The sequence below is a fragment of the Corvus moneduloides genome, chromosome 18, assembly GCF_009650955.1.
Source record: "Corvus moneduloides isolate bCorMon1 chromosome 18, bCorMon1.pri, whole genome shotgun sequence".
NCBI classification, from domain to species: Eukaryota; Metazoa; Chordata; class Aves; order Passeriformes; family Corvidae; genus Corvus; species Corvus moneduloides.
In genome coordinates, this window is record NC_045493.1 from 9,041,538 (window position 1) to 9,068,273 (window position 26,736).

Genomic DNA, 26,736 nt, shown 5'->3' on the forward strand with positions numbered 1-26,736 from the left:
GAGTAAACAAGTGCCTACAAACATTGACACTGGAAAAATGCTTACTTAGGCATCAGCATCTTGTTTTTCTCATAGAAGAGGCGGAGATCCTGTGGGCTGCTGGCCTGTAGGGGAGAAAGAAACCAGTCCATGAAGCAGTTGACAATGAAGGAAAGGGATTAGCATTTCTATTTCACAGTAGCTCTGAAGAACAGAGGCACTTTTTAATTGCTGGACCAGCACAGACAATGAGAACCTGCAGCTTGCTTTACATTGAAAAGCCAGCCCTGTGCCACAGTAAATATACAGTATTTTAACCTGCTGCCATTTTGTCCCTGACCTGGTTCTGTCCTGCTCTGCCCTTCCAAGGGCTGAGCTTCACTGCAGTGGGCTCTGATGCTCAGGTTTGAGCTGGCCTAATAGCCTCACCCAGGAGACTAAATAATTGTAGACGTGAGGAGTCCCAAATGATGAATGGCAGATCCTGCTGAGAACACGGATTAATGCTGCAGGGCATTTAGAAAAGGGCAGGGAGCCTGCTGATGGGCAAGGGATCTGTGAAGAGGTTAGGAACATGGAGAAACAGCAACTGAATTAGGATTTTCTACTTTAATTCCAGGAAGCCAGATGATCTCAAGCCGCAGCTCCTATTTTATTTGTGCAGTAATATACACAACTGCGGGGGATGTTGATGACAAGATTCCAAATTCTGAGAGATGGGATTAAAAAAAAAAGGTGGGGGCTAGGCACAAGAGGCTTACAGCTGAGGTTAAAAATAAAATCACCAGTAGAGAAGCGCAGACATGTAAAAATCCCCTAACATAAATTCTCCATTTGTTTTCATGCCATGAATAATACAGGCCAGTAAATTAGCCCTAGTGTCTCAAGCTTTTCTGCTTAGGCAAAGTCTCTTTACTAAAGGCAGAGCAGGCTGGCTGGCACAACACAAGACATGAAGGCACAGAAACAGGGCAGGAAGATCAGAGGGATTCATCTGCAATCAATTATTAGTGCAGCAGAGTGTGTAGGAAAGCGTGGATGAGGAGGCAACAGGCAGCTTCTCCTGATGTTCAGGGCAGGCTCAAAAACCCCTCGAGCTTTCCACCTACTTCTATTTCTAAATTAGAAGCATTTAAGGTGAATTAAGATGCTTAAAAGGGCAAATCAGACAGGCCAATCTGCAGATGGCCATCAAAATACCACTAACACAGTATGGCTGGAAAAGCAGCCACATAAGATGCTGTTTCAACATCACCTACTTACTCTGGCTGAAGATGAAAATTAAGGATAACTAGCAGCTCAGTAAAAAAACCTCAAGAGAAACCAAAGGGAGAGCCTCAAAAACTGATAGTATCAACACACTTGTGCAGCACTCATCAGGGCAGTATTCTTTATACAGCCGTACTAACACAAGCTGCACAGCTCTCCTGTTGATTTGTACTAATAAATGCTACTGGATTCCTGAAGGAAGGAAATAAAGACATCCTGGTTGTCTCTTCTGTAATAATACACCCTCTGCCATTCACAGACACAGCAGGCACCCAAAGAGAAGGCACAAAACATCAAAATTAATGCAGAGCACCTTGTTACACAGATGCCAAGCTGCATCCATTTCCAATTGCTGCCACTTAATTTGATTCAGGAAAACCCCATTTTACACCTTCCCCTTGCAGATCTTGGAATGTAATTAAATTAATATTTGGCAAACTTTAGGGAGGCAAGCATACACCCTTCACCAAATGGCCTGGCCACATTGCCCAGAGTGAAGACAAATATTCCTGACAGACACAATGTACAAGGAGGGGCAGAACTCCAGAACGGGAAGGGAAGGGCTCATTCACTTCAGAGAGATACAAGCCTTGGTTGTTTGCTCTGGTCATTTCCTGTTGCAACAGCTCAATTGTTTCACAAACACAATGAAGCTCTGATCTACTTCAAACACTGTTTTGTCAGAAATTTTCCTGGCAATAAAGACAGAGTATATTCAAAGCAGCACATGTATGAAGCCCAGTTCATTAGAGGTTTCTAAGCTCTGGCTCGGACAGAAACAAAATTCTCAATGAACTTTCCCTCCTCTTTGTACAAATTCAAGAGATGTCCCTGCAGGGATGCTGTTCCTCCACATTCTGCTGTGTCAGTACAACCCCTACTTGTCGTGCACGGACCATACTAGGCTGTCAGGCTCCTCCCCACCCAGACCACACTCCCTCATTTGGGCTGTCCCCAAGAGTCTGTGATTCAAGGCTGGTCTCCAGTACAGATACCAGGGGAACAGAGTCATTCTAGTGAGTGTCCAGCATAGACAGCCATGGATCACCACTAATTTAGCAAAACCAACTGCATCTTCATGTAACTTCATTATTAATTGACTGAGTCACACAGTTCTGCTCCAAGTAACTTGTCCACTGCTCTCTTGTTATCATACAATTCATAAAGCACTAGGACCCTCAGCCACTTTGCTCACCTCTCCTTTCAATAAATAGTGCTTCTCTAAGAATCATGGAAAAAAAAAACAAACCAGAAATGTTTGCAATACAGTAAAAATGTCACTTGAATTCCCTCTTCCAGGAAGCTAAGAACTTAACTTGCAATCTGCCTTCCAGGCAGATACACCCTGCCCAAGAAAACCACCAGAAAAAGCACACTTTAGGCATGTAACAACCAGACCATTCAAGGTTCACAGAGCCAACTTCTATCTGTGGGACAGTACCCATCTGCCAGAACCAGGGATGCAGAATGGACAGTTCAGCTTTCCCTAAGGCCGGGAGGCACACCAGCAGGTCAGTTCACACCCTCAGTCCCCCTCTCATGTCAGTATGCAGCAGCTGCATTTTGGTTTTGTCTACCCTTTCTATATATAGGGGCAATTGGACAAATTCAATCTTGCCACTCTGTTACTTCGTCCTGAGCAGCAGTGGAAATATGTTGAGCCAACAAAGGCATTCAGCAGAACCCTGCCAAATCCCCTTCAGTGCTGGCTGCCTGGAAGTGAATTGCATGTGAAAAGCAGGCAGGGTGGTGTTTCCAAAAGCACTCAGCAGTGGATTTGTCATGCTTGGGAAACGGCTGGATGCAAAAGTCCAACATTCAGACAGAAGGCCAGAGACATTCACACCTTCCCTAAACAGCCCTGTCTACTCAACACTCCATAGCAGGTGTATGGTATCTGCCCTGTTCTTTGAATCCTTTCCTTGGGGATTTAGAGGTGCAGAAAGGGGATTCGGATATGTCAGAAATAAAAAATAAGTAAGTAATGTTGTTTCTAGCTCCACAGCTCTAGGGAAAAGCTTGAAAAACTGCTGAAAATACTTTCTGGTATTTTCAGGCTCCCTCAACTAAGTGGCTGGCATTCAGCGGACCTGAAAGCCCAAGAACCAGAAACAAGCAAACAAAAAGCCCACCCCCTGAACCTTTTTCTTTTGCTGTCTATGGATTTCTCTCTACCACCAACAGAGCACCATAAGACCAACAAACACTGGTCCAAAAGCCAGTGGTTCATTGACTACAGCAACAAGTCAGTCACTGCACCCAGTCTCAGCAGAATAACCCACCAGTGCCAGGAATTCCTGTCCCCATGCACACAGGGCACTCCAGAGGAACAGGTCTGGGAAACAAAGAGCAGGCTGCCTAACAAATAAACCAGGGGTTCAAATTCTTGGCATAAAATCTGCCCTTTCCTGGTGCTCCTCAAGGCCCATTTCACAACACAGCACTTGCTGTAAGTGATACACAATCCTAGTATTTATGCAGACAGAATTAACTCAGAATTAAAACAGTGAACTTGGTACACCAGACTTAGAAATTAATTTTTCACCTAACAGCTAGCTGGGATGAGAACATAAACAGGCAGGTTAACTCTTTCAGAGCTGCCAGACCAGGCAGAAAAACTTACTTATTCTCTTGTCAATTCCCTGGCTCACTCTCCCCCAGATACAGGGCACTGTGGTCACCAAAAGCTGGAAGATTCATGCAAAGGTTCAGACAGCAGACAAACAGGTTTCATGTATTTAGCAGGATCTGATGTCCCACTGCCAGAGCCAGCTCTGACACAACCTGCTCGTGCTCAGTGGGGTGTCTGCTTACCAAGAGCTGCCCAGATTTAAAAGGGGTCACACAACAGAAGCCAGCAGAAATATCAGTGTGAGTCCTCCCACACAGAAAAAAAAAAAAAAAAAAAAAAAAGAAAAAGGAGATTGAGGTCATTTAACTAATCACATTTAGAACACCATCTGACAAGTACTAGATTGGTTCTGGATTGTTTTAGACCTTGTGTAAATCTTTCTTCTCTTGCCTCCAGTTTTGCTTCTGGTTGTCACTTGTTTACACAGCCAGCACCACCTCATGGTGGGCATGGGGTCCCAATCTTTTCAGCTCAGGTAAGGACAAGAGCAAACCACTACATTCCCAAGGCACTTCCCAGTTCTGGTCAGCAGGAGCAGGAAATGCACTGCTCATGTCCTGTCCTCAGCGACAGAAATGCAGAGATGTGAGTGCAGACCACTTATTAGGCAAGGCAAATTAACAATTCCACATTAATACAGCGCTCAGCAAATCTGTTTATAGGGATTATGAATCCCATTAATCTCATCCCTATGGCAGTCTCACTGTTTCGTTTATGGGCATGTTTAATACAAAAAGCTCCTTAAGAAAGCTTCACCAGCCATCCTACCAACTGTTCACATCTGAGCATCAGCAGCTTCTTTCTTGTCTGTGTGCAGTGAGGCAGGGAAGGGACAGGAGTAGCTCTGGGAAATTGCCTTGGGTGACCCATCTATAGTTAATTTTAACTCTAGACAGCCAGAAATCACATTCACACACATACACACATCTCTGTCTTGATTTACAAGCACTTTCAGGATTGACAGCTGCCTCAGCCTTTCCACACATTTGATCTTTTTTCCATCTAACCCATTTCCCCGAAGCCCTATTTTATTTTTAGGCAGCTCATTCCTCCTCACTGCAGATAACACTGGAGTCCTTTTTGCTTGCACCTGAAGGTGCCTCCTTGGCTCAGGCAGTGACAGCTACAGCACCCAAACACAGCATATTTCATGTCACCAAGCTCCAGATTCCCATGGGAATCTCAGCTAGACAGAGATGAGGGGCTGTCTTTGCCAGCCTGGGAGGGAAGGCACGGTGAGGATTTAGCCCGAAGAGGTTCACTCAGAAATCCAGTTCCTGGCTTCCCTGTACAACTGGGTCTGCTGGTGGCACCACGTAGAATCTGCCTGTTTCCTTCCCACCTATTCGGAGACATCCCTCCCAAAAGCACTCATTCCTATTCATGGTGTCCCAATCACCTCTGTTCACTACCTCTCTTTTCTCCTAAAAGCCCTGTAAACAACAGCTTCTTGCTGCTCAGTGACCATTAGCAAATTCTTACAACACAGTCATGCCAACAAAGACAGAAAGCCAGTTAACCTTTAACCAGCTTCCCCTAGACAGGCTTCTTTCACCTGGATCTCAAGCTGGAAGGCAATTTGTGACACTAATGGCAAAACAAATAGATGGGGCACAAAGAACCATCTGGGCTGAGCTCCTCTCTCTCCCTGATCAAACACATCCACAGCTGCTACTGCAGGCACAAACAGGGCCGGGCATTTTGCTTCCAAATACGACCTCCAAAAGAAGAAAGGGTGTGGGGAAAACTGAAACAGAGAAGCCAATAACCCCCATTCCCAGCCCAACAGAAATATTTGGGAAAGAGCCATTTAGTGAGGCAAGCACAAAGCATGGGTCAGGAAATGCTGGGTAAGGACTGAAGTGTCCCTTCACTGCCCACTCCAAGGCAGGGTATTCCCATGCTTCAATCAAAGAACCCCTATGATAAAGTCACCACATTAAACAGTAGTGAAATAATTTGAATGAGTAGGTATAAAGGCACCAAAACATAATGGAGAATTCATGCCAGGCTCCCCTATGCATGCAGTCGAAGCTTGCTTTCTCCTCCCCCATTTTCTTCTTAACACACAAGTATTTGTTTTCTTTCATCCTAACAGTCATTTTCTCCTCTCAAACAAAGATACCACCACTGACAACAAGTGGATGCAGCCAGTAAACAGAAGTCATTCAGAAGTTTCAGTGCATTTTGTGGGGGTTTAGAAAAAAGAAACATGCAAAGGAAATGAAGTCTTGTTCTAAGTACAGAGGAAGCTGGTGGACAGAATATAAAGCACTGGAATGGAAGATTCTTATAGCAGCACGGAAGAATTACCCTGAAGGAAAAAAGTGTTCTTGGCTCTAGACAAAACCAAAACATACCATTCATTTACTCTTGTATTTGCCCACTCTTGCCTGCAACAGATTCAGAACTCACTTTATCCTCCCTGATGATGTAACTGCATAAACATTCCAGGTCTTGTGTGAAATCCTAAAGAGCTGTGGAACTAAAGCTCATAAAGTCCTTCACTTCATAAAATCTGCCTGATTACCTGAGCATAGATCTCCCTCCAACTGACTTTCTTTTGTGCTATTTGGTTTTGTTTCCTTTTTATTCATTTTTGGAGTTTGTTGGGGATTTTTTCCATTTTGTTTTGTTAGGGAATCAGGATAAAGAGATGCCAGGACATAAGAAGAGAGGACCAGAAAAAGCAAGGGGAAAAAAAATCTGATAAATACAGTACCTTAAAATAGTAATTTCAAGGGAGAGTGCTGATCTCATTCAGAGATGGAAGAACTAAAGTAACACACAGTGTGGCTAATGATTGGGAATGAGAAAAATACACTGAGTCTAGATGAATTCCAGCTATGGATGATGAAAAATATGTGAAGTAATTCTGAAGCAACAGGCATAAGGCCGTGGTGAATTCTCCACCATTCAAAAACCTAAAATCAGAGAATGCTGTTCACAAAGGATATGCTGTAGCTCATCCAGAAGTTATGGCATTAAGTACAGGGTGGAGCTTTACAGGGCTGTGTTATATTTGGAGGGGTTTGGATCTGATGAACATAAACATTTCAGGCTGGAAGAGATTGCTGTGAGATGAAAGATCCTACTTAACTGCTCTGAAAACCAAGTTGATTTAGCTGCAATACACTACTTACCACCAAATCATCCTGAATATTATTGTAATTGTATAATATTGTAATAGTAATTGCAATCTTACACTCCTTCTATATGCAAAAGAATTACAATTATAAATTGTACACTGGTTACAGTTGTAAATAGAAACTGATTTTCTAAGTGTAGGCCTAAAAAAAACCCCACTACTTTAACTGATTCATGGTAATTTTCTCAGTAAGAGACCCTTCCCTTGGCTCTTATAACTGGGAAATGCATTTCAATAAAATACAGCCCAGAGAAGAGTCATATTCTAGTAACACATCCAGCATTACAACATACAAAACACAACACTGTTGAGGTGTTGGGCAGCCAGACCTTCATGAGGCTGGATCTGTGTGAGCTGATATTAGAGATGACAGAAGCCTTAGAGTAACTGGATTAAAAGGGAAAAAAAGAGATAAAGCAAGAGAGTCATAAACATCAAATCTAAGCAACTCACCTGAAAAGGAGCCTTTCCTGTTAGACACTGATAAATGATGGTTCCTATACTCCAGAGGTCAGCTTTGGCATCATAGTGTTGTGACATAATGACTTCTGGTGCCTTTTGGGGGAGAGAAGGGAAACTTCTTTTATAAAAAGAAGTAGTTTGGTTTGGGTTTTTTTAAGCAACTCCAAGAAAGAGAAGTCACTATTATGCTTTAAAATCTCTTGAGCTAGATTCCTCAATAACCATGAAAGATTTACTCCCAGTAAGACTGTTAACACTACATTGAAAGGGCCACTTCCCTATTTAAGTGGGGGAAGCAGACACTTTCATTCAGAAGACAAAAATACATCCTTGTATATATTGTGTATTTTGGGCAAACCCAGTACTTCCCCTTCTCCCAGTATACCACTTTCTGCTGAATCCACCAGAAGAAGCCCCACTGAAACCATAAACAGATCTTCTCAACCAAAGCAACAAACAGCACCAAGAGCAGCAAAGGCTCCCACAGCACAGGTAAATTCCAGCCTCTATCCTGAGCTGCACCACTTGGGCACTTCCCTCATTTAGCCCAAGATGGCAGCACATTAATTAAGCTCCAGGGCCTGGGGCCAAGGTCACAGTTTGGGTTCAAAGGCAGTGTTCCAGTCCAACAGCTTGAGCCCTGCTGTGCCTCAGACTCTGGTTTCTAATCCCACATTGTGCCCTCAGCTGCTCCCTCCCAGGCTTGTTCCAGAAGCTGGAGACAGTGCAAGCCCCCAGAGCCCCTGGCTCAGCAGGCAGAGCCTCAGGAGCAGCAGCAGAGGAGGGACAGGAGGGCAGGCTGGCTAATCCCACGTGTTTATAACTACAGATTTCATTGCAGTGCTGCCAGCATGGAACAGGATCAATTTTTCAGCTCTGTTAGAAGTAAAGGCCACACGTAATGGAAAAAAAAAAAAGGCAACAAACAAGTTGTGGACAGGAGCTCAGTCTGTCCCCAAGGGAAGCAGGCATGACACCAAACAAAGCCAAGGAAGTAGGACAAGAACTGCACATGGAGATTTCAAGTCTTTGCCGTGGCATGGATCATACTGGGGTTCAGACAGAAAGCTCCTTCTGGTAGGGGTAAAACACCTTTGTTTTTTTAAAAGAGCAAAATAAAACAAAGCAGCAATAGGCTGTGAGCTAAAGCAGGGAATAAAGTCCTGCCTTGCCAGCAGATGTTCCCAGGGCTCCTGCACAAGACCAACAATAGCAGTAGGGACAGAATTCAGAACACTCCCTAAATCCCAATTGAACCCTCCCTTCCCATCTTCCTTCAAATCCATCAATAAACAGAGAACAATATGAAACATCGGAATTTCTTGTAACATCCAGTGTTGTTTAAAATAAAAATAAAAAACAAATAGAAAAAATATCATCACTAGTTTCCTCCCGCCCTTTCAAAAAATAAGCTGGGTGTTTTCAATTACTTTCACAAGAGACTCTGAAAGAAAAAGTATCACTAAAAATAGACAATTCAGGAAACTCTCACAGGAGAGGAGAGTTACATCATCTTCACATATAGCATAGTTCAAATAAACATCAGGCTTTATAAAAAAGGAAAGAGAGAGGAAGTGTGTTTTGCTTGAGTCAGTACTGTGGAACTACCAAAGGCACTATGCCTGTGCAGTGCAGCACAGTCCAGCCTAACTCTGCCCCAAGACTACAGACAAAAAAACTTGAGAGTGGATTAGACTGTGTCTGAAATGAGGTGCCTCCTGCCCCAGGACACCTGTAAAAACTTCAACTGAAATTGACTCACATCACCTTTTTACTTTGAGCTCAGACACCCACGTCCCCAGGAACATGTCTGGCTTTGACATTTTTATTTCTGTCTAGTTTTGTCATTTTTCCTTTTACTGACTTGATGTGACACCGAGACCTTGACTGCTGCCATGAGCACAAATAAGAGATCACCTCATCACAACCCGACCCCAGAGTGGGAAGTACAAAGAAGGCAAAAGGGATCAGTTTGGTTTCTTATACACATCAGTTTCACAGTCTAAGCAGTCATCCTGGAAGCATGGTTTATCCACATCTCACCTGGAAGTTACATAGCAACACAGGCACCTGCTGTCCGACATTAGCAGCAGCCAGAACTTCAGCAATCTCCCTGTGCAACAGCTGGTTTCTGACAAGTAAATAAAATTTCACCTCTGGGGGAAAGACTAGAGAAAAACAAAGCCGTCCTTTTGGGGGGCAAAGCAAGAACAACACAGAAAAACCTGTAGGCAAATCACACTTACCATGTACATGGGTGAACCACACAATGTTGCTGCCATCATATTGTTCTGCAGGTACCGGGCAAACCCAAAATCAGCTACAAAGAGAAAAAGAGGTAGGTCAGGAGCAGACACCAGTTCTAGAGAGCCTGCACCTTTCTCCAGTTGATTCTTCTTACTTTACCTTCCTTTCTCATCCATCCTGCAGCCTCTATCCCACCTTAGCAAGACTTTGACAGCTCTTCTTGAGCAGCAGCATCCTTGTGCTAATTATTAAAGCATAGTACAGACACCACGAAAGCACAGACCAAGCCCCCACAGTACTCAGATGAACAAACTCCCATCCCTTTTTCAGGGATCAGTACCCATTTGCCTGCACTCTGAGATGTCAGCTGGGAAAGCTCTCTTGACTTCAGTGAGAATGTGCCAGTTCATAACCAGCCAGTTCATCTGCTGGGATCTCAGCCTTTCATTTGGGGAACTGAAAGTTCCCCTCCATTGAAAAGGCTGTAATGTGAAACACATCCAGGAGGAACCACTCCTCACCACTACCCACATTTCTAGACCTGCCCTACCAAAATGAGTCTTGTTCTGTTCCTTCAGAAGGGTACCAACAGTGCCAATACCAGCACTAGGACAGAAAACTGAGCCACAGTTCACTTAGCAAGTAGAAGGGCCAGGAACAAGGAATACTAAGACGAATTACCTCTGCAGGTTACTCAGCATCTGATCGTATGATACTGAGATGTTCTCTCAAGGTTACCAGATATTTCAGGCTAGGACACTGACACAGCTGTTTACACTGTCATCTGTCACTAATGAACTGGTACAGCCAGATTCTCCCTGGACCATGTACTCCTCAGGGAGCAGAAGGAGGGTTGCAGGTTACATCACACCCAAGAGCAGTTGTGCCCACAGCCCTCCTGCCTGTGTTTACAGCTCCCAATCCCTTCCTCACAGATAATTACTCTGCACTTGACAAAAAAAAACCCAAACCAAAACAAAGAACACATCAAAATGCTTCAGTCAAACAAGCAGCAACATTTCAAGCTTTTCCACTGGGCCTCATTTCCCAGCTGAAGGAAAGCACAAGGTTAAGGTGAGGAACAGTTTTACCTAATTGGTGTCAGCTTCAGCTCTGAGTTGTAACGTAACCAAAAAGCTCACGTGTGAGGGTGATATCATCTTATTTTTGAGGGACTGCAGGGAATATGTGTGCTCTGTAACTGGATTTCTGGAGCACTTGTCCCAACTACTGGTCCCACTTGCCTGATGTGCAGAATGTGAATTTCTTCAAGATGCAACTGAGAAGCCTGTCTGGTTCAGACTGGGAAAACTCCCACTTTTGGGTCTGCCTGACAACCCACTGCACTCTCTGAGGCCAGCCAGGAGAGCGACTAGTCAGGTCTTCGGACAACAATATTTAACCTCATCACTGTTAAAAGCTGAAGACTAAAGTCACAACTTCTGCTTATTTCTTGGTATGCCTGGAGATTACAAGCCAATTAGGGCAGGCTGGTGTTTTGTTTTTACTGAGGGAGGCACCATTCAACTGGGAGCGGAGCAAGGCCTGCCCAGTTCCTCTGTGTTAAATCTGCGTCCTGGCAGAGCAGAAAGCTTTTGCTCCTACTGCTTGGAGGCAGCTGAAGGCTACATTTAGCAGAGGAACTAAGGATGAAAAACATTAGAGTGTTTTTAAAATAAGTGGAGCAATGCTTTTCTCCTCCTAGACAGTTCCCCAAAGAAAGATTGAGGTTTGCCACTTATCCATTACCAAACTCCTGAGTGCTTCGGGTGACGTTTGGAGCAGGGTCTTACCGATCTTTATGCGAATGTTGTTGGGATTTGATTTCCTGCCTCCAGCATAGGAAAGAAGGATATTCTGTGGCTTCAAGTCCCGATGGATGATGCCCTTGCTGTGCAGCATTTTCATGGCACCTGCAATCTGCTGGAGAAAGAGCCTGATGGTGTCTTCACTAAGTGTCCGCATAGCTGAGGAGGAGGGAAAAAAACAACCACAGATGAAAAACTTACAATGCCAGTTCTCTGAGGAGCCCAGAGGGCAGAGTTTCACAGCAATTAGCTGTAATTTGTCATTTTATTCCCACATACGATGTCTTTTCCCCACACACCATTTCTGAATGATTCCTACAGGCAACAAGGGAGAGCATTTGCATTCCCAGCTTATTCTGTGGTCAGGGCTGTTGTAAGCCTTGAGTCTCTCATGGTGAACTCAGGGCAGCACTGGGTGCTGAATCTGGGTTATTAACTGTGTCCAAAAGTGGCATCTGCTGAGGTTTAGGGCTTCCCACAGCAAGAGCTGCCAGGCAGATCCAGGCAAGCACCAGGCATGGCTGTGGCTGCCTGTGAGCTATGGTCAACAGCAGCTGGATACCCAAGGTCAGAGCTTTATCACAAAGACTAGGCCTAAAGGTGGAGCTAAGAGGAAAGGCAATTAGGATTAGGATTTACGCCTGCAAGAGTCATTAAGGCTCATGTGGGACCTGGGAAGGGTTGATAGGTTAAATTCACAGTAGGTTAGGGCATACATCCAGCAGGGATCTGTACCTTTGGGGTATGAATCCAAGTCTAGGCCTAACCCTTGTGCATCACCACCAAACCAGAATTCTAATCCCAAAACCGGTCTTTAGGTCAACCATGGTCCAATACTTAACAACAGACCCTACCAAATGACCCCTGCAAACCATCACCTGACACCCTCCACACTACATCCACAGATACAACAAGAATGTTTCAAAATGCTTTCACAAGTCAAGTTTTTTAAAAGAATACATTAGTGATCAAAATCTGCCAATATAGAAGCTCTGAAGTGGCCTCTCCTGAGATACAGGCTTCCCAGGGACCGTAGTGTGAAAATAAATATTGAAGGGATTAAAATCATTTTCAGCTGGCTCTTCTAATGAGAGCAACGCGACATCAGCTCTCGTTATTTTAAGAGCTATACATATGAAACTCTTGCCAAAGCTGGGAACAGCTTGCTGAACATACCCCAGGATCAACAGTGCTACCAGCCTGCCTCCTTGTCAGTCACTGAGCAAGTCAGGCTTCAAGCAAGCACCATTCCACTTGAATAAAATAATTTCTTTTGTAAAAGGTCCCTGTAAATTACTTGGGACTTCATTAGAGTTTTCCCAGCTGTTCTCTAGTAAGACATTAGAACAGGCTGGCAGGAGCTTCAAAACACCACTCTACTCAGTCAGCTAGAAGGGAGGAATCCTTATGAAAACACAGCTGAGGTTGCACACAGCTTTAACACAACACAGGAAATTAAAAATCTAACTTTTAAAATACATGGATGGGAAGCAGCAAGGGACACAGATAAGTTAAGCAGTGCTTAGAATAGAAACTAAACTCCCACCACTCCCAAGCCTCACTGTTCTAGGAGGTACAAGCACAGCTAAAGTGTCACCATGGCTATCAGGTGGTCCTGGACTCATAACACGTGAGAGCAGTGCACATGTATATAGAGTTTCTCTCCCCTCACTGAGCCTTTTTCCTCATGAACTGGCTCTCAGCTGGAGTTCACGAGACTCCTCTCCAAAAGGGGGAGATTCTGTGAAGGGATTTTAAGGATATTAAGAGGCAGCTCAGATGCAAGTCTTCAAAATGGACTTGCATCTTCTGAAGAAAGCACTGCCTCATCTTTAACAACGCTTTCCCCAACCTCCTGCTGAAATATCTCAATGTACTCGGTCCCATACCATTTTCTGTCTATTAAAAGTCCAGCATCTCTTAGCTGTGCTCAATATTCTCTCCAACAAAAGGGCTCTGCAGTATTTCTGCAATTTATACTCAAGGAAATCTATTCAGGAATGGTTAAAACACCACCTTTAAACAAAACAGCAGAAATTCAAAAGGTTTTGTTTCCCCAATTCAGCTCAGGCCCAGGAAAGGACAGGCTGATCACCCTCCCTCAAACATGAAGCAAGACTTGAAACTCGGTAATTCTTATTATTAAGGCAGAAGGCAATTACCAGCTCCTGGCTAAACACACTCTGCCTCTAGCAGAGGAACTGTGGAGAGCCTTGTCCTGACCTGCAGTCCCAAGAGCATGCCATGGCTCTAAGGCATTACCCTCTCCTTTAGATAATTTGGTGGCTATAAGGCTAACACAGCACTAGCCATCAGCCCTCAGCAAACCAGCTGAGCCTCCCTAATGTGAATTCTAACTCTTTATAATATTGAAAACAACAACATTGCTACCAAGATCAGAAAAATCCATTCATCCATAGAAAATAGGGCTTCTAAACTACCTGTTTCTGCAGACTTTAAGCTTTTCTACTTCACAGAAGTCTGTACAAAGTTCTCAGCCCTGCAGAAGAACTGTTTTCCTGGCACAGAGAATCTGAACTGGTGTCTTGGGCCTGCAGACATATTTGCCCAGGGCAACTGCAGTAGCAGAGTGGAGCTACCATGCTGCAGTGCAGCAAAATCAGACAGAGAAGTCTGCTGGATCCTCTGGAAGCATTAAATCTCACAAATCCAGGTAGGAAGGCAGGACAGGGAAACTGAGGCTCTGCCCTCAGGAACAGAGAAGGAGTAGTCAGTTCCTTGGGGAGGGTAGAGGCAATACCCTTTTACCTCCCTCCATTAACAAGCAGGCTGTAACACTGGAAAACAAAACTCCTTATCTCTCACACTCAGCCCATCAGTCTGCTGTGTGACAGCAGCAATCTGCAACTGAAGGACAGGAACATAAATATAACTGACATTTTCAATGACTTCAGGACATTAGTCTGCAAAAGTTCTCCCAGACCAGCTACCAACAGCAGAGGAAGGAGAAGATCCAGAATTTAGGGGCCATCAAAAAACCCAAAGAAAACCCAAACAAGTGGAGAACAAAACAATGCTCCTCCCTTGCTGCATCCCAAACAGGGATCTTGTAAGTCTAGTCCCTGTCAAAAGAGGATATTCTCATCTTCACCAGAAAACTGCTGGCAAAATACTAAACCTGCATTAAAGTCTGGGCATCCCTGTGGATGTCTGTGGTGAGCAACACATTCTTGCAGAGGATGCTGTTTCACAAGCCCTACTTTGCCATTACTGAGAAGCAATAATATCCCTGTGTTTATTTTCACGGGCTCCACTTCAGTGATGAGGCACTCTGCTTACTGCCTTGGGCTGCTCAGGTCAGTAGATCAGAGCAAATATTTGCTCTGGGTCAGTGTGGGGCCCACATGCTGTGAGCTCTTAAGGCAGAGAAAAAGGATGAAGCACCTAAGAAGTGCCCTGGTCAGCTTGTTCTGAGAAGTTCAACCTGCAGGAGGCTGCCAGGTAAACTGCAGTAAACAGCCCTTGTCAGCTGATCCAAGAGTAGATGTACTGGAGTACACCCACTGACGTTATATTACAACACCATTTTGGAAAAGTTATTTAGGAAAAAGAACATCTCCTCTTACCCACAGGTGTCACAAGTATCTCTAACATGGGCCCAATCCAAGTCACACTGAAGTCTGAGACCAAGCTGACTTGTTTGGGGCCTGGCTTGTACCTACCCCACTGCTACCCATGCAGAGCATGGTCAGTGACACTCCTGGGAATCTTCTGTACAAGTCAGAAGACTTAATGCAGATACATCTGTGATAGGACTAGACCTTAATTACCTGGCTGTAGAGGGAGAAAAGCTACAGAGCAATGCTTCACACCCTTGGTTTGCAACAGGGTCCCTGCACCACTTGGGATAGACTAGAAAGATCCAAGCTCCCTGCATGTGTCATGGTCAAACCAAGAAATGCCCTGTTATGATACGAAAGCAACAGCTTTAAGAAAGGTCACAAATATGCTCTTAAAAAGTGTCCATAACAGCCTGAGCCAATGACAACTCACAGAATTTAAGAAGGAATTTCAGACCTGCCTGCTCTGACCTTCTGAGTACCCAAGGACACAGAATTCCAGTTATTCCTGTACAGAGGCCAGTCACTTCTGTAACACTTCCCACAGCTCTACCACGCAGAGCAGAGATCTGCCACTCTCAGCTCAATACACGATGGCCTCCAGTGAAAGCAACATCCAGAGATCTCCCAGAAGGGAAATTGCATTATACCACTAAAGGACAACACCACCACAGCAGCTGTGCTGAGCAGAACACACACAGCCCTGGGTTGTATCACAGGCATGGGGCTGCCCAGCACCATAACCCAACCAAACACACACAGCTTTGGGTTGTATCACAGGGATGGGGCTGCCCAGCACCATAACCCAGCCAAACACACACAGCTTTGGGCTGTATCACAGGGATGGGGCTGCCCAACACCATAACCCAGCCAAACACACACAGCTTTGGGCTGTATCACAGGGATGGGGCTGCCCAGCACCATAACCCAACCAAACACACACAGCTTTGGGTTGTATCACAGGCATGGGGCTGCCCAGCACCATAACCCAACCAAACACACACAGCTTTGGGTTGTATCACAGGGATGGGGCTGCCCAGCACCATAACCCAGCCAAACACACACAGCTTTGGGCTGTATCACAGGGATGGGGCTGCCCAACACCATAACCCAGCCAAACACACACAGCTTTGGGCTGTATCACAGGGATGGGGCTGCCCAACACCATAACCCAGCCAAACACACACAGCTTTGGGCTGTATCACAGGGATGGGGCTGCCCAACACTATAACCCAGCCAAACACACAGCTTTGGGCTGTATCACAGGGATGGGGCTGCCCAACACCATAACCCAGCCAAACACACAGCTTTTGGGCTGTATCACAGGGATGGGGCTGCCCAACACTATAACCCAGCCAAACACACAGTGCACTGCAACGTGCACCTATGCACGTCCTCCAGTCATGAAGACAAGGAGAATTAGAGTGCCTTTGGATTCAACATGGAATTACCATATTGCCTAATGCTTGTAATTAGAGGGCAGAATGGATCTGGAAGCTTACAAGCAACTCATTCAGTGAGAACCAGGGGATTTGCATGCGCTGCTTGCTTAAGTGTTACAGGAACTACCAGCACAAAGGTCCAAGGAGTCAGTGGGAAAGATGTTGCAATTAAACACCATCACACAATTATCAAAATAACTGAAGCAGCACAATAACTGCTCAACAGAGATGAGCCTCCTGAGTACCAGTCAAATACTGAAGAAATCAAAACTTTCCAAGATGAGTTTTCAGAGAAAAATCATTCCTGTCAAAAGCACCCTGGACACCTGCAGAAGCTGGAAGAGGAGCATGTGGTGGGATGCAGAAAGCTGACACTCTTATTTAGGCTTTGGGATCTGGAAGACCCTGATCTCTGGCAGTGATGGGAGTAACTAAACCTTCTTGCTGTAGTCCCTTACTGACTCCTCCCTCCAGAAATCAGTGCCTGCTGGTTTCTCTTCACTGGCAACCAGCACACAAGTGTTTAGAGTTAAAATAAAACTAAGCACCAACTTCCCAGTCACAATAATCTTTACAGTTGCCAAACCAAAATATTTTATTGGTAAAAACAGAGCAAAAGGTTAACTTTCTTAAATGAACTCAGGCAAAGAAGATCAAGTCTTGCACCAGGTAACACTCAAACAAACAAAACTGGGGTAAAACTGAATTTTATTTGGAAAATGCAACTCATCATCACTTTCTCAAACTAGCCACCAACTTCCTGAGTAATTCCAAGTGATAAACCAGGAAGTGAGCTGTATTAACAGCCTAACTAATTGCATGCTTCAATTTTTTTACTTGAGGTGTGTTTTAGGTTTTTTTTTTGGGGGGGGGGGGGGGGGCAGATGCAGAAGGAAAAAGACAACAATGTACACACAGAAGTAGTAGTACAGACCAAAATATTTTCTATAAATCCTTGTTTATGTCATTTGTTTCTATAATTTCTTAATTAGACACACAGCCTTGCCAATGAAAGTGCACAGCCCACTGCTTTAAGATCAAGGTTCACTTCACGTGCATGAAAGCTAAAAAAAGTGTAGCTTTCAAAGCCCATGCACTGGTAAAACCGAAGTTTCACTATTTTTTAAAAGCATTTTACTTATAAAATTTGCATTCACATTAAAAAAAAAAAAAGGTACCAAATACAAAACCACCCTCCCCTGGTGTTCATAAGAGCATTCTGCCAGCACCAAAGATGCTCCTTTTAGAGCACAGCATAAGCAAAACACTTATCTAAGACAAAGCACACTAAACCTGGATTTTAAAAAACAAATGCCTGTCACTTCTATCTCACCCACACTTTAAACAAACAGAACACATGAAAGGCAGAATATTCTTTCTTTTTCCTTCAAGTACTAAACCCTTTCTGAAAATTAAAGTCCACAAATACAATTCATTACCCTGTAGGAAGAGTGTGACATGGTTGCATCAAGCTCCAAATTATCATTCTAGGGACACCAACACTAGCTGTAGGGCAAATGTAAATTTATCTTTTAATCCCTCAATTTTTGCCATTTCTAGGCATCACATACCTCAATAAGGAGCCTGAAGTATTATTCAGCTGACTAGCTTTTAATCTGAACAAACTTTGTTTAACCATGACCCAGAGCCACACATGAAATAAGATTAAAATTGTCTCTTCACATTTAGTAATCTTCTAGTTAACATGCAAAACAACCAGAAAACTACTTGAAGGGACAAAATTCAGTCAGGGGGAAAAAAAAATTAAAAATAAGGGCTGTGTCTGAGTGCAGCTAAGTATACTGTTAAACATGTTATCCCCCTACCTGTTCTAGGTACTGAGGTGCAAGGTGATTTTCACAAAGGCCAAGGTCCTGTGCTGCACTGAAAGACACCCTGGGGGACTGCCTGAGTCCTAGCAATACAGCTGGATGACCTGCAAAGCATATTTCATTTGCCTTGAAGGCAAAGACACCCCTGAGTCTCACCAAAAGGTTCTTCAGGGCACCACAGTCCCAGATACCTGCGCTATATCCTCCAGAAGACCCTAAAGTTAGTGGGTTTCGACACCCTCCCAGCACTGCTGACTACACCACAGCCATCCTCAATGTGCTGAAATAGGAAATATGTTCTGCCCTAGATGTGGGAACACCTTAGGGGTAAACTTGGAGAATATACTCTTGGGATCTTATTTTAATCCAACACTACAGAACTGCAAGGCTTGAGTATAAATAGCTTTTTGCCAGTGACCAAAAAAAGACAAACCATGTCCCTAGCAGTGTTGAAATATGTTTAACCTATAAGGCCATTGTAACTAAAATATGTAACTACTGACAACAGTCACTACTGACCTACATAGAAAGGACTACTAGACCAGCTTTTATTGTCATGGATTCTCAGTTTTCCAATGATTACAGAGGGTGAACCTCACAGAGGATATTCTCCATGCTGTTGTACTTACTGTGAAGATAGTCTGCAAGGTCACCGCCATTACAGTACTGCAAACACAACAGAAAGCTCAGTTAATACAGGGCAAATCAAAGATTAAAAAGAGAACCAGTAAACCTCAGTAGGATGGCAGGCTTATCACAGTATTTAAACATAAATTATCACACGTCAAAATACATATTCAAAAGTTAGCAGGGAAAACTCCATTCCTGTGGGTTTCTCTCCTGCCCTATTTCTCCTAAATGTCATGTTGCACGATGATACACCAGCATTAAGCAGCTTTTGTGCACAACCATGTTCAAGCACATCAGAGAGAAAGGTAAAACCAGAACAAAGCAGAGGGGTCACCACTGGAGACCTCAGAAAGCTGGCTGAGAAAAGCCTGGGAGTGGACACAGCTGAAAACTGAAACTCCTCACATCAATGTTCCACATCATTAAGAAAAGTCAACAAGACCTCAGAGTGAAAACTGCAGAGGAAGTGAAACATTCAGAGGCTTTGCAGGTAAGCTGTGTCCAGAACATTCTCTCTGGTGTATGTCTGTAACACACACTCCCCCCCTGGCACCCCTTTGACGCCTGAGGTTCAGTGTCTGACTGCTTAAGCCTGTGCCTGCACAACCTTCTGAGAGCAGCAAGATGGAAAATCCCCTGGCTGCTCTCTGCACCCACACTCTCCAAGGCCAGAGCTGCAGATTAGATTAGTAAAGCCTCACAGGTGAGACTGCCAGCAGAAAGCACCACTTGTGAAACACGCTCATCTGCTTAAAACAAGTTGAAAAAAATTTAAAAAGATAAAGAGGGAGGGAAAGGAGGTAAAAAAAAAAAAAGAAAGAAAAAGACACACTCACCTCCATAACCAAGTAGACAGAGTTTGCCAGTTCCTGGGGAAATAGAAAATGGAAAAATAAGGGATTTATGCACTGAAATATTTCAGACATTTAATTGCTGTATTACCTTTTAAACAGATCATCTGTTCTCTGCTATGAGTCAGACTGAAGAAAGGGTAAAAACATTATTAGGTTAATTCCTGGAAGACTGCTTACTTTGAAAATGCCAGGTATTTAAGCATGTTATTGGTTTGTGAGTGTGCATCTGTTTAACCAAGCTGATCTCCTGTATTGTGCCTTGGGTCTCCATGTCCTTTTGGGCTCCAGGGATTAACAGTGGCACACAACACAGATGCTGCCACACTGCTATCTTAGAGCCTTAATCATTTCCACATTTAACTTGGCCCTTTATAGCAGTGCCCACATGAGCAGCACTAGGCTGAACAGAAAGATAAGAGCAGCACAACTTCAGGACTTGCAATTCAACCCCGCAGCTGAAAAGTGCCCAAGAGACTCACCTTCCATTGGAGGGCAAAAAGGAAAGATCTCAGACAAAAAACATAACACTTGCCAACCAAGTTTTCTACATGCCTTAACAGTGCCATTATCAGGTGGCTAAAGCTTTCTGGATTCTAACAGGGGTCAACACCAGCAAAGTCCAGGCCAAATGCTCATCTTCCTAAGTTCACTACAGGTGCTACACTGTGATGCTCTTACCATCTTGGGAGTTCACCTCCTGCCTTAGCTGACCCTCTTCCCCAGCCCTTGGGAAACGTGCATATATCCATGGTACAAGCCACAGGATAGTGCAGAGATGTGTCCCACAAAAATACAGCACCACAGAGCCACAGTAGGAACTTTGGCGGCTGTGCAGCACGTGGTGACACCACTGGCTGCCTGGCACATGTCTAGCAGAGCCACCAAACCAGTGCCAGAGAACAGACAGGAAAACAGCCAAATATTTCAACCCTGGGTAGGCCCAGGAGGCCAAAGGACTAAATCCTGTTGTTGAAACAGAAGTCAGCCAGAAGCAGACCTACTACATAAAACCTGTAAGCTAGAAGTCACTCCTAAACTCAAAGGCCCAGCTGGGGACACTCACATGAAGCAACTGCCTGGGTGAGTGGAGAAGTCCTGAAAGCAGAGGCAGAGCAAGAGATTCCATTTCCAGGGCTCCAGGGCAGCATCACTTTACTCACAGGCTGTGTAGATACCTGAGCACCTGATTCCTCTTCTGACCCAAACCATTTCAAAACCCCCAGCATCCACCCTACCAGCTGTAAAGTTTCCAAGTAGTCTGCACTGTCTGCTCCCTGCCCTTTCACCCTGGTCTGCCCACAGGACTCTGCTTCCCATCAAGCCTGTACCAAATTCCCTGCCTTTGTCAATGCCTGGAGTCCTCAGCACCTCTCGCTTTCTCTTCCACTCTCTTTTAACCTCACGATGTGAAATCTGGGTTTCCAGATGTTTGCTGAAGACTGGTTGGAGGAAGAGAGGAGGAAGCTGAATTACCTGTGACTTGAGAGACTCAGCCACAGCTGCAGGGGAAGTGGCCACCCTCCCTGGAGGGCTCCAGTGTCCACCAGAGCCCGAGGCCACTCTCGATTCTTACAGCTGTTCTCACTGCCAAGTCCAGCTGAGCCTTTTGAAGTCCCCTTGTTTGTTCAAAAAGAAATTTTCTATGATATTTCAAGAAAGTGTTTCTTGCACTTCCTTGCATGACAAACACTTCTTTAAACAGGCTTTGTTTTTCAGCCTCTGCATTTGAGAGCAGCACGCATTAAGTCAATCAATTTCATACACACTTGGGATGAAGTGGGAAACCAGTCTGTGGTTAAAAGCACCAGCCCAGGGAAGCAGTGCAAGAAGAAAACCCCAAGCATCATCACAAGCTTTGCACATGACAAAGCACTAAGGGAGGATTCTCAGGAGCATTCAAAGCCCACCAGCTCCTGCTGTCCTAAGGAGGAACAGCAAAAAGCCAAGGTTGATAAAAGACACCCAGGACTTTCACTTCTGCAGCAACTCCAGCCCCAGATGTACCAGAAGATACAAGATACACCAGAAGTGCAGTGCAGCTGCTCAGGGAACCCATCACAGGGCAACTGCTGGGCACACAGGAAGTGTCTGAAGTGGTTTTTGCAGCCCAGACCAAGTTGATCACTGCCACAGAAGCAGTTTTCATGGACACTTCTTGGCTAAACGTGCTGTGATCATTGCAGCTCAGTAACTCTGCACTTTAATATGTATAGTGCCAGCAGGGTTTGGGGAAACTCAGTGTATTTTTACATACAGAGAAAACGAAGAGGAACCAGAGCTTACACAAACCAAGTCCAGCAGATATTTGTAATAATTTATTAGCCAACAGCTAATGTACACTGTGCAGTTTGGTTGTTTTTCCACTCTACATTATTTAAAGACTCTGCAAACAAACATCATTGAGGAACTCATTGATTTTTGGCAGCCAGTGTGTGCAGCGACCAAGGTTAAACAAGGACCTGCACAGGCAAGGGAGATGCTCTGCTTGACTTCCCCAACAACAACATGACCTTGGTGGTTGGTGATTTTCTCTCTCCACTCTGTGTTGGTGTGATAAGAGGGCAATGCCTGAAAGGCTTCTAGGAGAGAAGTCTGGCTCCCCCAGCCATCACTGGCAACAGCACTCTCTGAAAATTCAGCCTCACCAGGCAGAACTGGCCTCCCTACTGCACCCACAGCAGCAGAGGAACATCTAGCAAGGGTATTTTCAGACCACGGATGCCTGTAGCCGGGAGAACAAACTTACACGTTTGCAGTTTCAGCATTTCAAAACCCACTTACGAGAAAGAGATTTGTAAAATTTTTCCAACAAAACATTTATTTCAAGAAGGGTCCCAGAAACAAGCTCTCGTTTGGAAAAAGCCAGTAGAGCTTACTGTGGTTAAAATAGATTCAGCTGTCTAAAGACACTTCTGGTTTCTCAAACAGGCTGGTGGACTTCTCCAAGCTGATTCAGCAGCAGAAACTACTTCTTGTCCATTTTTATCCTTCCACTATGATTTGTTCATTAACAAAACAAGGAAAAAAATACTGCAAGCCAAAATTTGCAAGCTACCGGTTTCTCTGAAAACCAGAGCAAAATGCCCAACCCACTCGTTTTCACATCCAGAAAAGTATTACAGTTTGCTGTATTTCTGCAGAGGATTATGTTCAAGAAGTGCTACCAATAATTTCCTTTGGACCTCTTATTCACATGTGCCAATCCGTGCAGCCAAGCCTAATCCTGTCATTAAACAAACTCAATGAAGGGAACAGCAACAGACACAACCCCCTAACTTTTCCTGTCATCACAAAGGGCAGCAGTACCCTGACCATGCCCCACAATAGCAGCAAAACGCCCCTGCCAAAGGCATTACGCTGATAATTAATCAGTCTGGATCATTGCCTGACTTGTTCTTGCAGCAGAGGCCCCAGTGATGAAGTTACAATTTAATTGAGTGTAAAAATAGGCAACAGCCACTGCTGTCTACAAATAACACACATCTGCTGATGGAGGACAAAGAAATGAAGAAACCTCATTTGGCAATACACCATAAATCACCCCAAGACTCTTCTCTGTTAAAATTCCTCACTGTGACACCAGGAGACATGGCATTATGGACATTAATACCCAACAGTCCTGTCCCCCTTTAAATTTTCTCTCCACCCATACTGGAAGGTGGCATGATCCTCTTCTTGGAAAGAGTGTGTTTAGGTGTGTCCAAAGGGAAATGTCTGGGTGTACCCACAGTTAGTCATCCTCCTACCACAGCTTAAAAAGTCTCAGAGAGGAATTTTCCTTAGAAAAATCCTCCTCTGCACTCTACCCCTGCACTCAGCCTGCCACCAAGTTTAAAAAGGTGCTCAAGGACGGAAAAAACTGGAAATGTGATTACACAACACTCCCCAGATTCTCTCAGCAGTGCAGTGTTCTCACCAATCTGTGTAGGACTCTGGGGTAAAACCAGCAAAGAATGACTTCCACCTCACACAAGGCCTCTTTTCTAGGGCAACTGGGGGATGCAGGAGGAACACTGAAGATGACGGTAGCTCCAGGGTTACTCCCATGTGCTGAGAGCACTGTGGGCCTGACAAGGCTCCTGTTGCCTACCGCAGAGGAACCATATGCACTCAGGTCTCAAAACTACTTCTATTACTCTCCTGGATGTTTGCTGCCATCCCTGTGATGGCAGAGGTTCCTGGTTTGTGCCTCTCAGGAGATATCTCCCACGAGCTGCTCAATACTACCTCTCCAACAGCACCCAGAGATGCTGCCAAGCAAAGATAATTTGCTGCACATGGATCTCTCCAAGCAGGGCCAGGACTTAACCAACTGCATCAACACAACAGAAGCATAACATAAAGCTGAGGGTCTGACAGTGGAAGATAACTCAACACCAACTGAAAGCTAAGCTTTTCCATTTCTTTTTTCTTTGCTACTTCCCCCACTCACTGCAGCAGAACCACTGCACACCACATCTTCCTGTTTTACCAGCAGGATCTCATGGAGCCAATGCCCTTCTGACCTATGGTCTCCAGTCACTGCTTTCTGACAGTGGCACTGGAGTCATGAACACAGTCCGTAACAAACACAACTTTGCTTTACGGAAGCCAGTTCTTAGGCCAATGGCACCTGGAAGGTCCCTAGCTCAGGCAGGGGCTCCCAAGCCAACTGGGTTTGGAAAAAAACCTGCCGTTCTCAGGAGAGGGGAAAAAGCTTTCTAAAAAGTAAAATCTCTTAGTACTGTTTCACTGTGGGCCACACCTTGGCTTGAGCAGGCTCTGAAGAGGGAAAGGAAAACTGTCATGCTGTGCAAGAATTATCTTCTGATGCAACTATTGGAACGGAAGCAAGATAAGGGACAATAGCAACATCAATCAGAAGTGTGGGAAAACCTATCAGTGCTCACCCTTTGGAAAACCAATCTAAAGCAAATAGCTAGAAGATATTCACATGCCTTTTGACCCCAAGTGAAAAGAAAAACAGGTCTCAGAGCCTCCTGTGTTTCTGTTCTCTGGCCCTCGTTATCCTCCTCACTCCTCCTGAACCTCCTCAATAAGGAACTCAAAAACATTTTGAGCAGGCTTCCAATTTAGGAAACAACAATTAACTCAGATGAAGAATGGTAAAACCTGCTGCTGCTGACTGGAAAGCATTATTTCCACAGTCAGCACATCTGTGACTTTCCAAAATAATGAGGGCTTCTAATTTCTTAATGTAGATCCCATGGAGTAAGCATCAGAAACAAGACCTGGCGAGGCCCACAAACTTCTGCATTGGCCCTTGACTGCTTTCTGCTTCCTTCTGACCTGCCAGCTTGCTCTAGGATGTGGAGCAAGCAGGAGGCCCTGCAGCACAAAAATGGCTTATGGGTGGCCATGCAGCAGGCAGATTTTTGTAGAACTGGAAGAACAGTGATGCCAAGGGTCAGCATCGCCCCATTCCAGGCACTACCGTACTCTCCGTTGTAAAACGGATGAGTTGTTTCAGGACAGGTTGTACTTCAGGGCAGATTAAAAACAGCAGGAAAACCATTCCCTGGTACCACACAGGCTTCAGGAAGGGAGGGAGAGTATTTCCCATCCCCCTGGCAACAGTTCTAAAGTCTGCCTCCATGACATTCGAAAATAAACAGGACAACGTCATGTCCATGGAGCTGCTCTTTGCCAGGCAGCTCATACCACCACAGCCAGACAGGAGCACGGCTGGTGAGGCAGCTCAGCCTTCCAATGATCTGAAGAAACTTCACCATCCCTTCCACTGGACATGAGCTTCCAGCAGGTTCCTTCAGCCCAGCCCCAGCCATCCCCCCAGGCAGGGGCAGTGGTGGTGCTGGTCACAGCCCTGCTGCTGGGCTTCACAAAGCGCACTGCTGGCCTCGACCAAAGCCCTGAGACCCAATGCACTTGCTGGATGACTGATGGCTACAGCACTTGCAGAGAGCTCAGACAGAAAAAACCTGACTCTCCTTCACAGGCAGATGGGGCCTCTGCAGAGCAGCACACTACAGCAGGTCACAGCTGGAGCCGCCACCGAGCCTAACCACAGAAACCAAAGTATGGGATTCATGTCCTAATGGGGTACAGAAACAAAGTGCTGGGTTTCACAGGTCACAGAGCTTTGAGGCAAGACCAAAAACATGCACATCAGAGCAAATTAAGACTTGTGCTGCTGGAACACTGAGAAGCAATCCCTTCTTACAGCAGTCACGTTGCTCTGGGGGTAACACTGCACCTCCCTACAGCATCTGGGCCCCCCCAGCCAGCTCCTGGGGAGACACCACTGCCCCAAGACCACAGAATGCAGGCCACATCTGTCTGCAGCAGCTGCAGCAAGGATAAGAGAATGTAGAAGATAAAAGAGCAGCAGAATCCTGAAGAGTTTGGGCTTTCTGACATGGGGTGGAAGGAAGTAGTTACCCCTTTGCCAACAGGCAGATTAATATCTAGAAGCTTTTTCAAACAAAAGCAAGCTCCTGTGCAAATGGCAATGCATTACGTTAATGCTATCAAGAGAGGAAACTTCAGAATTCTAACAACAATGATAAAAATAATCAAGATCAGATTTGCTTTTTTGTATTTATTCCTCATCTCCTTCCTGTATCACAGCCATACTATAAACTGAACATTTAAGGTTGAATTCCCCATTACCTTAAGCTCAGTCACATGTACTGGAATACATAAAAGCTGCATTTTATGAGCCTGCCCAATGAGCAGGGGTAGTGGGGGGAGAGCTGTGGGTTGAGGTGGATATTTCAGTTTTAATCACACTCATTGAGACACATTAATTTATTGAGATATGTGCAAATACAAGCAAAGTGACTAAGTCCTGAGGCTTGATTTTAGTTCGATTAATGTACTCCCACCGATAAA

The 26,736-nt window shown here is 44.9% G+C and overlaps 1 protein-coding gene across 5 annotated transcripts in view; it reads right to left on the bottom strand.

The window, feature by feature from the left end:
- Positions 1–26,736, bottom strand: part of ULK1 (unc-51 like autophagy activating kinase 1) — a 78,655-nt gene that overhangs the window by 41,614 nt on the left and 10,305 nt on the right. For all 5 annotated transcript variants that reach the window (XM_032127637.1, XM_032127638.1, XM_032127639.1 and 2 more), the window contains exons 5-10: positions 19,867–19,899; positions 19,030–19,066; positions 11,531–11,704; positions 9,737–9,810; positions 7,482–7,583; positions 46–104 (exon numbers count right to left, since the gene is read on the bottom strand). In XM_032127637.1, coding sequence (XP_031983528.1) covers positions 46–104; positions 7,482–7,583; positions 9,737–9,810; positions 11,531–11,704; positions 19,030–19,066; positions 19,867–19,899 — 479 coding nt within the window. The remainder of the gene's footprint in view (positions 1–45; positions 105–7,481; positions 7,584–9,736; positions 9,811–11,530; positions 11,705–19,029; positions 19,067–19,866; positions 19,900–26,736) is intronic.